The sequence below is a fragment of the Paramormyrops kingsleyae genome, chromosome 7, assembly GCF_048594095.1.
Source record: "Paramormyrops kingsleyae isolate MSU_618 chromosome 7, PKINGS_0.4, whole genome shotgun sequence".
NCBI classification, from domain to species: domain Eukaryota; kingdom Metazoa; phylum Chordata; class Actinopteri; order Osteoglossiformes; family Mormyridae; genus Paramormyrops; species Paramormyrops kingsleyae.
The window spans coordinates 26,500,333-26,515,440 of NC_132803.1; the positions used below are offsets into that span (position 1 = coordinate 26,500,333).

General features: G+C 42.1%; 1 protein-coding gene across 7 annotated transcripts in view; it reads left to right on the top strand.

The window, feature by feature from the left end:
* The window catches only part of shroom3 (shroom family member 3), a 40,851-nt gene extending 27,190 nt beyond the window's left edge, over window positions 1-13,661 (top strand). For 6 of the 7 annotated variants that reach the window (XM_023828681.2, XM_023828684.2, XM_072714642.1 and 3 more), the window contains 8 exons: window positions 1,932-2,063; window positions 3,815-6,857; window positions 8,833-8,909; window positions 9,474-10,199; window positions 10,323-10,715; window positions 11,409-11,529; window positions 11,967-12,248; window positions 12,976-13,661. In XM_023828681.2, coding sequence (XP_023684449.1) covers window positions 1,932-2,063; window positions 3,815-6,857; window positions 8,833-8,909; window positions 9,474-10,199; window positions 10,323-10,715; window positions 11,409-11,529; window positions 11,967-12,248; window positions 12,976-13,314 — 5,113 coding nt within the window. In that variant the 3' untranslated portion in view covers window positions 13,315-13,661. The remainder of the gene's footprint in view (window positions 1-1,931; window positions 2,064-3,814; window positions 6,858-8,832; window positions 8,910-9,473; window positions 10,200-10,322; window positions 10,716-11,408; window positions 11,530-11,966; window positions 12,249-12,975) is intronic. The other variant, XM_023828682.2, reaches the window with a different exon arrangement.
* Window positions 13,662-15,108: the final 1,447 nt, after the last annotated feature.

Consider the following 15,108-nt stretch of genomic DNA (forward strand, 5'->3'; position numbering starts at 1 on the left):
TTATTAATTTCCAGTGAATGTTCAGATCCTATTCTGTTTTTGAGTATAGCTTGTAAGTTAAGGTATTATTTAAAATATCTTTTCCTCATTTTATCTTGCCTTGCAGTTTGTTTTAGCTGATTATGTAGCTTAATATGATTGTGAAATCCAGTCATTGCTCACATACATGCTTTTATAAAACACTCCATGTATTCTTTCATAGTAATGTGCAGTGATTACATCGTTACAGGGAAGCCGTGTTGACTTTGCTTCATCATTTAACTTCAAGGGTGGGGTGGAGTGGGAGAATAATTTCTTGGTGGTCATACTGCTTCTTGCATGCCAAAACTAGTTTTACACAGCTACTCAAACAAATTTTCCATGAAATTCCTTTATTCTGATCCATTCTCTGATCTCTCCTGTTGATTTTTCCTGGACTGTTTTATAAAATCCTTTGACCAGTATGCTAAATGGTTGGTAATTGAACAAGATATACTGTATACAAGATAGAAACAACGCGTTTCCTAGTATATTAATTCATACTTTGAAACAGCCAAAGTATTTCCTACAGGAGTAGGAGACTGACTAGAATTTTGAATTGAATGCACAACATTTCCTGTTTAGAAATGGGTGCCCAAGATTCAGACCAAGATTGGTTGTTTCGACAAACCAGTCAAGGACTCTGGGGCTGGGACTCTTCGTGCTCGACTGGCTAGTTGAAACAAAATCTTGGTCTCGATTTTTTATTTTCTGGACCTGAACTATCCACCTCTGCAAATAAAGCATCGGTTATGTTTTTATGCCTTACTGCTGAAATTGCACAGAATGGTTTTGCATCGGCGTCCATTATAAAGGACCATTTCATGCAAAACTTTAAAATGTTTAAGTCCTCATTGTAAAAAGTCAACCAAGATTCAACATAGTTTTTTGCTGCCTACATTGGAGTAAGCAGCAAAGTTTGTGAGGGTAAAGCACTTCTGTTTTCATATTGATAGAAATTGCTTGGCATGATCAACATTGTGCAAAATGTCTTGTGCAATGTAGCATTTATATAAGTATTGCTTGAATTATGCTGAAGACATTAGGGCATTCTGTTAGTCTCCATTTTAAATGTATCTTTTTTGAGTATGTAAATATTAATAATACTTTAAAGAATACTGTTGTTTGAGTCCATCCAAGGACAGGGCACGCCCTGGATGGCACACCTATGCATCACAAGACGCTCACTCTCACGCCAACACACACACACATCCACACAGTAAGGGCAGTTCTGTTTTTTAGACTCTAGGAGGAAACTGAAATACTCAAGGGAATCACAGTTTACCAAAGCATGTAGAGTTGCACGTAGCGTTGGGAATCATACTGGAGACAAGACAGATATGTATTCTTAAATGATTATTTGTTATGTAATGAAATATCTATTTATTGTTAGCTTTTTAATATTCAGATTATATTTCTGACCAGATAATCCATGTCAGGGAGGAGACTGAGCTAGGACGGCATTTGTGAATTACCATTTCAATGAAAAGGACCTGAATTTCACTTAAGCACCGAGTTCTTGCTGTGTGCTGATTGGTCAGTCCCCTATAATCATGTGCGCTAATGTTAATGTGAAACAGCTGGATACGTTTTTCATTCGAGGAAACAAGCCAGTCAAAGCGCAAGAAGAGCTGAATTATTTAGCCGTGCACAGGAGCCTTTTGGTTTTTAAATAGTTTGCAAAACCTGAAGTAGCACAAAGTGTCCTCCCTGACATGGATTATCTGATCACCCTATTGTTTTGTGACTTTGTTTAACAGTGTGCAATCATGTCATATAGTTACATAAATACAGTATAGTGTCCCCATGTCTCTGTTGGATGTTAAGTGGCTGTGACTGTTAGCATTTCAGAGCTGGCACCGGGCTCTTCAGCAGAACCGTCTCTTGCAGACACCATCTCCTTGTGTCCACAGACAGAGTGGGTCGACTTCTAGACCCCATTCCTGGCATTCGACCAAACTTGGGGAGGGTCAGCAGGACCCCAGCATGATGCAGATATCACAGAGCAGCGTGGCTGCACCTTGGCACCATAGCTACCACTCCAGGTTAGTGGAACAGAGCCCTCTGTCAGCGATATGAGAGCCTTTTTTATTTAGAAGAATTTCTTCTTCAGCAGTGCTTCCCAGCCCGGTCCTTGGGGACCACCAGAAGGTCCATGTCTTTGCTCACTCCCAGGAGGGTCTCAGTGGAAGCACAGTTGCCGGGAAATAAAAAACCAGACCAAGAATTTGTTTCAACCAACCAGTTGTGTACTGAATACTCAACTGTTGAATTAGTTGAAACAAAGTCTTGGTCTGGATTTTTTTCATTTTTGATTTCTGGACCTGAAATGTCCATCTCTGCTGAAGTGGAAAATGTCCATTGTTAGAAAACCTGCTCTTCTCAGCACATTTCCAATTAATAAATTTCAATATTTAAATTGACATTTAATATGTCAATACAGGAAAAATTATAAAGCCCAGTGTGTCTCCAGTATAGGAAACACATTACTGTATATTTTTTTCTAATCATTTATACTGTTCTGCGTTGCAGAGAATAAAGAAGAATATTTAATCAATACCAAATAATTTTCTCTAGATTTTTTTTTGTTTTAATGTTTATGTGCTCAATGGCATATGAGATTAATAGAGAGGCAGCCATATTGTTTTGTTAAGATTTTTAATGATACCTGTTTAGCTTAAAATAATAGCGGAATAATTGGAGAAAGTATGTTAACACTATGATCCGGCTGATTAGTGTCGGAAGCCTACTCTCCCAATAGCAAATACCATAATGAAAGTTCTGTGTACTTTGGATGTCAAAGAATATAGAAAGAGTCATATGCTGTGAACTGTTGTTCCTTTTGTGGCATATGTGATGTTCAGCATGTGACCATTATTTTGATGATTTGCCATTTTGGGAAATAATGGGAACACAATAATGCTATAAGAGAAAAGAGTGAAGATAAGAAACTAATTTAATTTAAGCTTTAGTTGAACAAACTCATGTTTAATAATATTTAACATGATTAGTTATGGCTTTCTTGGTTTGGGAACAGGTGTTGATAATGTGTTTTATTTCGGGCTGTCAAGCGATTAAAAATTTTAATGTAATTGATTACATGTGATTACTCTAAATTAATCGCATATATCAATATTTGACGTGAGAAGCATTTTTAGATATTTCAATTCAAATGGATTTTGGTAGATAAGTGAAGCTATGATAGACATTATAAACTTATATAAAACATCTCTTTTATTACATACTGATTGCTCATGGTAGCATCAAGACCGACCTTCGAGTTCACGGCTAAGTGCTTTGCACGTAGGTGTATGCTACTCTGATGGTACAAAAATGCCTTACTGCTGAAATTGCACAGAATGGTTTTGCATCGGTGTCCATATTTACAGTTTTACCGTGAATGATTGTATTCAAATTGTCAAGGGTCACGATAGAGCACGATTAATCTGGGTACATTTTTTTAATGCATTATTTTTGTATAATTAATTGAAATTAACATGTTATTTTGACAACCCATATCCAGTGTGTGACAAAAATGCAAACTTGGTATATATGCCGCATAATTTTCTCATAAAGTTATACTTAAATGTTTTCCTTTGTACATGAGATAATATGGATACAGTGAAAGACCTTCTGGTGTAGTAGATTTGACAATGGAGTCCATGAAGTTCCTGTGTTGCAGCAGACAGTGGAATCCAGGGAGTTACTACCTACGATAGGTCCTTTGCTGCCTTAAGTATCAGTTACAGATATGCTGTCTTCTAATGGATATTCTTTCATTTTCTTTTCCATTCAGCCTCTCCACCACCGACCTCTCAAGCTATGATGCTGGCTTCCTCAGGAAAAGTCCAGACCAGTACAGCTCACGAGGCAGTATGGAGAGTTTGGATCATGGCCACCCAGCTTATAGCTCCTGTCATCAACTGTCCTCCTCCAAGTCCTCCAACAGCATTGACCACCTGCACAACAAGAGGGACTCTGCCTACAGTTCCTTCTCCAACAGCTCCAGCATTCCTGAGTACCCTCCGTCTGGTCCCTCCTTCAGCAAGGAGCGCTCCTATTCTATGGATAGTATGCTATCACAGCGTGGGCCTGAAGGTGTGCGACAGGCAGACATGCGCTACGTCCGCACGGTCTACGATCCCCAGCAGGGTATTTCAGAGGAGCATCAGGTCAGTTCTGCTAAGGTGCTACGCAACAATGAGGGCAGGACGCACGCTGACGTCCGGGGAGGAATGACGGGTGCGTCGGCAAACCATGCGTTATGGGGTCAGACACATGGCCGGAACTCCTGTGAGAGCCTGAAAGGGGGACCACCACCTCCACTTCGCAGTGATAGCTATGCTGCCATCAAAAACCACGAACGGCCGAACTCGTGGTCTAGCCTAGAGCAGACTCGATCTTTAAGGGCTTCACAGAAGGGCTTCTGGCATCAGAACAGTGCCTCGTTCCCCTTGGTGAAGACATTCGCGACAGACGGGCAGCTACACACAGTAGTAGAAAAGAGCCCCGAGAGCAGTCCCACAACGAAGCCCAGGCAGAACTTCCCTCAGACTTCACAGACCGGGCACCCAATGCTGCCTACGGGCATCTATCCTGTGCCGCAACCGGAGCCACATTATGCCCAGGTGCCCAGCTGCTGCCCGAACTCAGGCGGTATGTGCCCTGCATTAGCTAAGGAGAGCGTGTGTTCCTCCTACAGAGACCAGGAGAGGGAACTCAATACAGATCAGTCAAAAACGGAGAAAGAATGCCAAAGTCAAGCCTCTTCCACTGCCAGCCAACCCACCAATGCTGCTACTAAACCCAAACCACCCATGCACCATGACAGAAGAAGGCCTGACGATTCTGACACCAAATGCAGTCACTATAGACCTCATTTTAAGACCGGTGTAGATGGGTATGGCATATCCCAAAACCAAGAGGATGGTTACAGGCACGTATCACAGAACCTGAATCAGGAGAGGAGAGATCCATACACTAGAGTTAAACCAAGGGAAGAGAAGCAGAGACCCTCACAGGGCTCTGAGGTATGCGCACAGACAAGGGAGAAAGAGGAAATCCAGGCAAATACCTGGAACCATCCACTAGAGATCACTCACCTTCAAAACAAACCATTATCTACTGTGGCCCAAGATGAATTTAATTGCACTCAGGAAATGTATGGAAGACCCAGAGATATTAGTGTTCCAGCCTCCCATAGCAGCAGAGGTGACACTGCTCACAGCCAGAAAAACAACAGTATGAGGCGAGTTTTACCTAGACAGAGCAGCGATTCTTCATTGCAGAAGCAAAAGCAGCAGGACCATCCACTGACCAAGTTGGAGAATGCCCTGATCCAGGTCCAGAATTCAGCAGGTTCAGAAGCCTTTGTGGGCCAGTGTAGCACTCGGAGTGAGAAGGACGAGAGCGACGCCGTGCACCTCTCAGTCCTGGAGAAGGTGAGCCGGTTTGAGCGGGAGCAAAAGAGGTTATATAGCCACAGTGACGTCCTTCCTAACAAGAGGGCAGAGCCAAGGGGAAGCTCCAGCCACAGCAGAACACAGAGCTGGAGTGTGGAAAGGAAAGACATTGTGCAGCTGGAGGACAATAAAGAACCCCAACAATACCCAACACGACATCGGATGTGTGGAAATCAAGAGCCCCCAACTAGAAATCCACACAACAAACCCATGGTGATCCAACGAAGCAAGAGCACTTTTCAGTTGGGTGGAAATAATGAAAAGGAATTCCACTGGAAAGAAGACCTTGAGGAAATCCTAGGTACTATTCAGGACGTGTCCTACAACAGGACCTATCGAGATAGCATCAAAGATGCACAGTCAAAGGTTCTAAGATCAACTTCTTTCAGACGACGAGATCTTAGTGCCAAGCCTGTTCCCAATAAGCACTTATCCCTAGAGAGGAAGGTTCCAAAGACAAGTCCGAAGCCTTGCGTAGCTTCTCTGCACACGCCAAAAGAAAGGCATGTTGTTACACCTGAGGTACAGAAAAGCGCTCCACCCCCTCTTCCGAGTCGGCCGGCCGTTGGGTTCCCCATTACTCGAATTGGTGGCCGCAAACGCCTCACTGCAGAGCAAAAGAAGCGCTCTTACTCCGAGCCAGAGAACATGCATGAAGTAGGATTGTCACGAGGCGAGGACTCGCAGAAAAGGACTGCTCAGCAATTTTTCATACCTGAGACCAGTGTAGCAGACAGGTGCAAACTTTTTGAAATGGCAGCTACGAAAAGCACAGGCCCCAGCCTCAGTATAGCCCATTCTGAGCTTAAACAGATACAACAGGATGCCTTGGCTGAGTACATGGAACGCAAGACCGGTCGACGGTCATCTTTGCAAAATCGCCCCACCAGTGCGTACATGCAGGCCCCCTGCCCTGATTCCACGAGTGTATGTGCATCTGGTTTTCTGTTCAGTCAGGAGCAAGGTTTCCATTTTACTACAATTTCTGACAGTCAGAAAGGGACGAACCATATGATGTACGCCATTCCCTCCAATCTAAAGCGCACCGTGCACCCAAATGTAGACTCGTCTGAAATGGCATATCTGGAATCCTGCAGTAATAATCCAACGTCCTTCCACAAGGACAAAGATCCTCTAAAACAACCTTTTAGTGACGAGAGGGAGCTACATAAGCCTGGTCGCGTTGCTTCTTCTGTGCCTGTCCAGAATCAGTTACATTTGCAGAACCAGGAAGAAACCTTTGAGAGGGTTGCACCCCCAAGGAATTCTGGGAAGTCTGCCTCAGCGGAGGACTTGTTACGTTGCCCTGAGGAAGAGAGGGCGGTTCCTCAACACTACAGGTCTCGGTCTTCGCCCTCTATGGAGAAGCATTATAAGGTATGTTACAGAGTCACCTTTTTCCTTTTAGAAATCACCATCTGAACAATCACCTCTTCTAACCTTTTCAACCTTTGTTAAACCAGGGACCAGGGCTTGGGATCCCCAACCATAAATGCATGTTCACATAAACAACTAAGAACGAAAGACCTCTTCAGTATTTTGTGCTTTGAACAGAGTCCCCATTGAATATATTTCATGCTGTATAAAGCAGATGATAATATCGACAATGCAGTATGTCTGTGCTTCTCCCCTTCTCTCCTTCACAGCTGCTTTATGTACCTCAACTTGAAAATCACAACTTTTAACTTTTTAATAAGTTATTTATGTATTTAAGTGGCACCATTAAATAAACAGGTAAAGCAGCTAAAAAACAAATTCCGATTGTAAATGGGAGCTTCAGTGGAAATGAGAGAGAGATAATCAGCAAAGGAAAACATGGTTCGTGACTCATTAGGAGGTTCATACAGTAAATTCCGCAGCTGCAGCTCACCCTGCTTGGGTGGTGCCACTTCTGCTGACTTGAAATGGTTGTTTCTTCCTGTCATCATCACAGCCCCCAGCAAGCAGATATATCCATCCACATCCTAAATGCTTATTCAGTTCAGGATTGCTGGACAGATAGATTTATTGGTCACTAATAATCAGCTCTTGGGCATCTGATGTCAACACCTTTAAAGCTGGTTTGAGGATACCACTGCACATTCCGGCAACAATACTTCTTAACACTCATCCTTATGATTTTAAGTGTAACTTAAGTTAAAGTCATACATTTTTGTATTATTTTCCCGATGTAAATTAATTTTCATGTAGTAGCCCAATTCCAGTGTGTGTTTAGGAAAAACCCTCTAAAACCTAAAATGATTAAGGTTACTGTGTATAGTGTTTCTGAAATGGGTTCTAACATCTTACGTGATAAAAGGACAGAGCCCGTTGTCTGCCCTGTATGTCCTACAGGAAATAGCCAAAGCCTCATACTTCCTGTGTGGTGCCACGGAGCCCGGCCTGGAAGTCGAGTGTTGAGAGAGAACAGACTGATAACGGTTCTGTTGATTTCAGGATGGTGTAATAAGGAGATAATGTCTTTAAGAGGCTGATGGCAGTCTGGGCAGGAAATGCTTGGGAAGGATGAAAAAGCGATTTATCAGGGAGAGCAAATTAACTTTCCCTCATAAACAGTTTCTCAAAGCGTCATCGTGATGGTGTTCACGTCGCTATCCCAGAGAATAATTTGGCAAAAACTTAGTATTTACTTCAATGACACTCTTAAGTTCAATATAATACTTTAATTTCTGTACATTATGGACGTTTTTTTTTTATTTTATTTTATTTTCTGATGCCCCATGATGCATACTACTATCTATGACTCTAATACTAAGTAGTGTATCACTGGAAAAATTCTCAGAATATTTGCAACATAATAATAGCCAAATAAATCTGCGCTTACGGAGCAAACACTCTCAGGGCTTTGCTTTGATAAACTGCAAAAATGTAGCCCCGTAGATATGCAGGCTGACTCCCAAGCTTCCACTTCAGATGAAAGTGTCCATGTTCCAAAGCAAATGTTTCATTCGTGTACGTACTCTTTGTTAGTACATTCCATTTATCTTATTTCAAAATTATTTTAATACCCGATCAACTCCCAAGCAAGACAAACCTCATTGCATTATGCCCAGTTAATCATTAAAACTTTTGCTTGGTCGTTAAGGACTGTGAACTTTACCAGTTAATTTACATGCTGCACTGGTTTGCATTGTTTTTGCCCTTAATGAATAACTGATTAAACTCAGGCCTTGACGTTGCATTTTGCATTCTTCCTTAAAAACATACTACCGTATTACCTTTTTTTGTTTAGTGTTATCGGATTTGAAGGAGACTTGAAAATGGCAGACAAAAGCTGATCTCCAAAGTCATCCCACAAAATCAAATGCCGTGTGATGTGTCTCTTAGCTAGTGGTTGTCTTATATCTTTCAGGATTTAACTGGAGCGGATCACGCAGCGTTTGGGGTCACCTCAAGGCATCCTTTGTTTCTTAATCCAAGTGATAGCAGGTTTGTCTCTTGATGTCTGTATGTTTATGTCCATAAGTGCAGTGCAATGCAAACTAGTAAATGTTTTAACCTTTGAAATACAAATTTAAGACAGTGAGATTCTAAAACTAACAAGCAAGTCAAGCATTCTTGTAGGAGGAATATTTATCATGTATGTATAATTGATATTAAGGAAATTTTTATTCGAAATGTTTTTCACTGTCAGATAAAATCCCTGATTCCAGTGGTTCTCAGCTGGTTTTGACTCAGGACCTACATTTTCCCTTGGTCATTAACTGACAACCCAAATTTATCTCACAAGAATATAGTGCAGTAATAATGAACAGGACATGGTGCATTACCAGGAGCACAATGTCTTCATGCATTGTTAAAAAACCAAAATTAGTTTCATATTAGAAAAAAAAATTCAAAATCATTTTTTTTGACCACGCACTCCGTGAGCCAGTGAAAATGGCACTGCCACTGCCCGCCTGGTTGAGGAACTGCCTCACATTATCAGTTAATGAGGAATAACACAGCGGAATATACTTCACAGTCAGCAGGATGTGTTTTATTTTATTTTAGACCCGTGAAGGATGTAGACCAGAAGCAGACTGCGGTCCCCCTGGACGGAGATAAGAGGTCCTTGCTCAGAGTGGGTCTGTCCCCACCCAGCGCCCTGGCCGTACACGGCGAGAAGCCGAAGCCCACGGAGCGGCACAGGGTGCTGAGTGCCGCCGGCCTGGCAGCCTCCGTTGGCCTGCCCTGCTCCTTCGCTCCCCCACCCCGCACTGCTAAGCTGAACTGGCAAACTGATAAGAGCCCATGCCAGGCTACTCTGGATACCTTTGCACGCAATACATTCCCCTTCCTAGGGCAGGATGGTAAGCCCAGTGCTGAGAGCCAGGCTGCTTTGGCAGCTTTGACAAGCTCCTCAGACACCAGCGTTCCTCAGGAAGCATCAGAGGAGGAGCCCAGCTCAAAGATTCCTGCCGTGCCAAATACACCCAGTGCAATGGGTGCCGCCGCACTGCAGAACCTCCTTGCTGGTGTATCCTGCAGCACCTCGTCTGAGTTAGAGAGCCCCCCCGCAACACAGCCACAGCCCCTCCTCTCCCTGTGCATTTCTGAGTCGAACCTCCAAGCGTCCCCACCCTCCTTGTCCTTCAAGGATGTCGTCGTCGATGATGATGTGTTTCTCGAGGAACACATCTGGCCTTCTCGCCGTACACCCTCCATTCAGGACACGGACATCAAAGAGGGCGTTCCTCCACCAATCCCTGCGTATCCACCTGCAGGGGATGGGTTAGGGTATGCCACAACGTCCGCTTGAACACTGCTCACAATATTAAACCCAGTCGCCTATAGGTAAAGTTCTGCGATTTTTTTGTGCATATTTGACAATGCAGTGTGTCTCTTATTTATTTGTTTCAGTATTAACACCATCAACAGAAGATCGGTTGACAGGGACCTGGCTGAATACCATCCCTTCCTCCCTGCCCAAGCTGAGAACACAGATTCCCCATCCAAGGCCATCTTACGAAGTCCAAGCGTGGACGGGGAGACCCGTGTCGCTGCGGAGAGGCAGAACAGCATCGATGAGCAGGAGGCGCTGCAGGAGAACCCAGTGCTGTGCAGGAGGGAGCGCTCGGCCGAGGAGGTGCGGGTGGAGGCCCTGGCACAGATGTTACTGTCTAAAGACAAATCCCTGACTCCCGTCCTGGGCACATGGGCAGTGAAAAATACTATGGACTTGATGGAGGATATCTTCCCCACACTAACCCCACCATTACGGCCAGAGAAGACAAGTGCACAGATGGAGGATAGGTGAGCATGTGAATATCTGCCAGAGCGTGGAATCTGTATCATAAATACGGTTTTTAAAGTACAAGTTAATAAAAGGAATGCCATATAAATTAATATGCAAAATGATATAGGTTAACATTACAGTTAAACACCATTGGTCAATTTTGTCAGTTACGAAACCAGGATACTTATGTATATTTTTTATGTGGCTTAGTTTTCACACCAGAGTATGTCTATATTATTTTTTGTGATATTTGTGAATCCAGTTAAAGTTACAGATAATGCAACACTACCACCTGGTGGTGTGTTTCATTATTACAAGACATCTTGTAAAGGGCCTATGCAAAAGTAAGACACGTGGTCACTTCCCTTATTAATTTCACAGTAATGACTTGCCTGAAATCTAATATAAATCCAAACTCACTCTCTCCTTCATGTGATTCATTGTCCAGTATATTTTTATTTTTATTGTTATAGCCCTAGGGAACTATCAGCAGAGCAGTTAGCTTCTTTGCTATCCGTTTGATTTAAACATATGTTATTCTTACCATTATTTAAGGTATTAAGAAGTAATGCTTTGAAGTTCTTATTTGTGTTATAGCTGTAGCAAACCTACACCAACTGGTTTGTTAATCCAAGTATGAAACTGAACACAAAAGAAAACAAGTCACTTCTGCCAGTCAGGACTTGCCTTGTGTTTTCGTCTCATCACAGAGAAAAAATTTTGTGTTTGACCCTAAACAGAAAGCAAGAGCCTGACAAGGATCTACAGAATAAACCCAGAGGGATGGAGACAGATCTGGATAAGGAAGAAGAAAATCTAAAGCAAAAAAAGGTTTAAACATCTTATGTATGCTAGTTTAATCTAAAACAGTGTTTTTCAATCCAGTCCTCAGGTACCCCAAGCGGTCCGCATTTTTGCTTCCTCCGAGCTCCCTGCCAGACAGTAAACATTTTTGCTTCAGGTAGGGAGCAAAAACGTGGACCATCTGTGAGTCCCTGAGAACTGGGTTGAGAAACACTGACCTGAAACATAACAATTCTTTAAAAGTACCTTCATGGCTACCGTAGTTCAAAATGCCATATCTGACACCTCCCCTTAAAGCACTTGACAAAAGTCTTGTACTTCTTCCTGTGACTATAGTAATCTCAGATGATATTTGATCTAGTCATTTACGTTGATTATAATTTGTAGGATAGGAGCCACGATTGTTTTGGAATTATTTCATCGTAACTAAACTAATGAGTAGTGTGTGTGCTTCTGTCTGATAGACGGAGCTGGTGGAGGCCCTTACTGTCAACATAGCAGCTCTGCGGGAGGAGAAGGCAGGCCTGGCGGAGGAGCAGAGGAAATTCAGTGCACTGGAGGGTCACCTAGAAGCCCTGATACAGGAGTGCTGTAAGCCCAGTGAGCAGGACAAGTACCACATGTTTGTCGGCGACTTGGACAAGATCGTCAACCTGCTGCTGTCACTGTGCAGCCGGCTGGTGCGTGTGGAGAACTCGCTCAGGGGCCTGGAGGATGAGGATGCGGAAGATAACGTCAAGGAGAAGGTCAGGATCCCATCTGGCTGCTCACTCTTGTGCAGATACACCCACAACAACCAAGTAGCACATTCATATCTAATTTTAATTCATTTATTATATCTTGCTCTTTTTCTTCACATGAGAAATGATCAAAACATCATTCTCTACGCATCTTACCATCTACAGCTGCAGGTCCTGGCCGTATTGTAACAAGATGTAGTTAGATAATCAAATACCAGTATGTGTGTGCTTTCATTTAATTTCTTCTAGGAATGAAAAATATATAACTGCTAAACTTCATTGTATGCACATAAAACTGTGTACTTGATAGTTCCCAGGAGGTTCTGAGAACTTCCTTCAACCTTCAGTGTTTTCGTTGTTTAGATATAAAATAACACAGTTTAACATCCAGTAAGAAGGTAAACATACATTCTTCAATATTATGTCCATCTTTGTGCTTCATATTAGGGGTTTTTTCGAAAATGGACCCCGAGACTTCAGAGGGCTCTAGTAAAGTTAATTTTTCATCAGTTTGAAGGGCTGAGAGTGGCTCAGTGTAACTGTGCGTTTTCGTTAACATCAACTCTCATCAGCGATTCAGCATTGCAGCACAATAATTACTTTAACAAGGTGCAGCGTTCGGTTTAGATGTCGGACACCATACTTATTTACGCAGCGTCATGTTTTTTGCATTGTGCTGAGAGTGGGGACTTCTTTTATTCTGAGACGTGTCTCCCATGTGTCACTTTTCCAGGAGAGCCTTCAGCTGAAACAGCGCCAGCTGCGGGCTCAGCACCAGGACGCCCGTGAGCTCAAGGAGAACCTGGACCGGCGGGAGCGCGTGGTGTTCGAGATCCTGGCCGGTCACTTCGGCAGACAGCAGCTATGTGACTACCAGCGTTTCGTTCAGATGAAGCCGGCGCTGCTGATAAGGCAGAGGTGCCTGGATGACCTTATCAGAGAGGCGGAAGAGCAGCTGCAGAGCGTGACAGAGAGACTACTGTCTGAGGGTCACGTCCCCATCCAGGAAGGGGGGGTCACCTCTGCCGCTGTGTCTTCTTCTGCACGTACCCCTACAGTCACCTCACTCTGACCCCTACTGGCTGTGCCTCACCATTACACCCCCTGCCGTCACCACTGCTGAACTGCTTTTAACGTTAACCTGAAAAAACAGAACTTTTCCACCTGTCACCTAATTTTTCCATTGAAAACATATTTAGAAATTATTGAACAAGCCACTACATGTGTCAAAGCCTGTTTGTGTACCAGTTCTAGCTTTAGTTGTTTATCATCTTGAATATTTGTTTATGCTTGAATGCACTGCTCAGTTAAAGCTTATGCTCAATAAAAAAAGTTTATTTTTGCAGATGTAGGGGTTACTTGATTATCTACTGTAAAAAAGTTAATACCATTAAAAGCTATGCAGGAATTTATCTGGAATTACTTGTCAGGATTTATGATATACAACAAAATTATGAACTTATGGCAAAAGAACCCCTGTTAATCAGATTGATAAATTTGAAAAATCATGTTTGATATCTCATTTTACATTTTATCTTTGTTTCATTATGACACACATGTATGCTACATTCTCTACATATTTATGATAAACAGTTATGGAACATTGTTTACCGCTAAGATGTCTTTGACCACTTAAGCTTTAAAAGCAAAACAAGAAGTTCACGTTTGACAACTGCGATTATATCCATCATACACTTAAGGACTTGTAAATAATGTGTGACTAAACATTACAAATAGCGGTTAACTCCAGTAGCATTTTGTATGACCTAAAACTGTGCAGATGTCAATTTTGATATTTAAGGTTCGGTTATTCATTTTGCTCTAAGATGTGGAGAGGATATGGAGTTATTTCTCATTTGGTCTTCCTAACTTACCCTTTGAAGCATTTAAAATGAATTTAATTATATGTGAACAAAGGGGACCACATGCATTTTGCCAAGTATAGCCAATGATGATATAAAAAGCAAAACCCTCATTTTCTGTAAATACAAATATACTAAAGTTTGATATACATCATTTATATTAAATTTACCACTGAAAGGTAGGCTTTTCTTTCTACAAAATGTTTTAGTATTCTTTTTACTACAAATAAGTACATGTGCAGAACAATCCAACTTAAACACAGGAAATGATTTTCTCTTGAGACTGAGTATTCAGGTGAATGTCCTACTTTTGTTTTTTTACATCACTCTCTTACATCATTCTCCTCACAGTACGCATCAAAACCAAGACAATGTTTTTCCGTTAAACTGCCCAAGGGAGTTTGCATTCTGAACGCCTAATACAACGACACACATATCATAGCAAGTAAAAAAACTGAACAAACCGCCTTGCACTTTAACTAATTGTCAACTTGGCTCAGTGGTGTATGACACTTGGAAAAAATGACACGTTCATCCTGTTGGTGTCCTTGTGTTCCTGGGGTAAGCGTAGCGTTTGAATACAGGGGGATGCTTTTAAATACTATGGATAAGTCCAAACCTCTGAAACACACCAATGAAGAAAGAATATTTCCAGGAATTAAATACTTCACAATAATGAAGACATTTGGAATACAAGGGCTTGCTATTCAGGTGTAGGCACACTCAATAGCGCCAAATGCAACACATTTAATAAAATATGATATTCTCGTATTTCCTATTTCCCAGTTAAATTGTATGTCCACACAGAGAGAGAAAAAATGAGAGAGTATGAGTTTGGGAGGTATGATCAATATTATGACAACCATAAAATCTTTTGCAGAAATAACTTGCCTGTATAGAAATTTTAATTGCATTATTTTTGATTTTAAAAAAAGTATGGGAAAAGCGCATAATATGGATTGTAGTTAATGACGATAAAAAGCAGAATAAAATTTCAACATCGG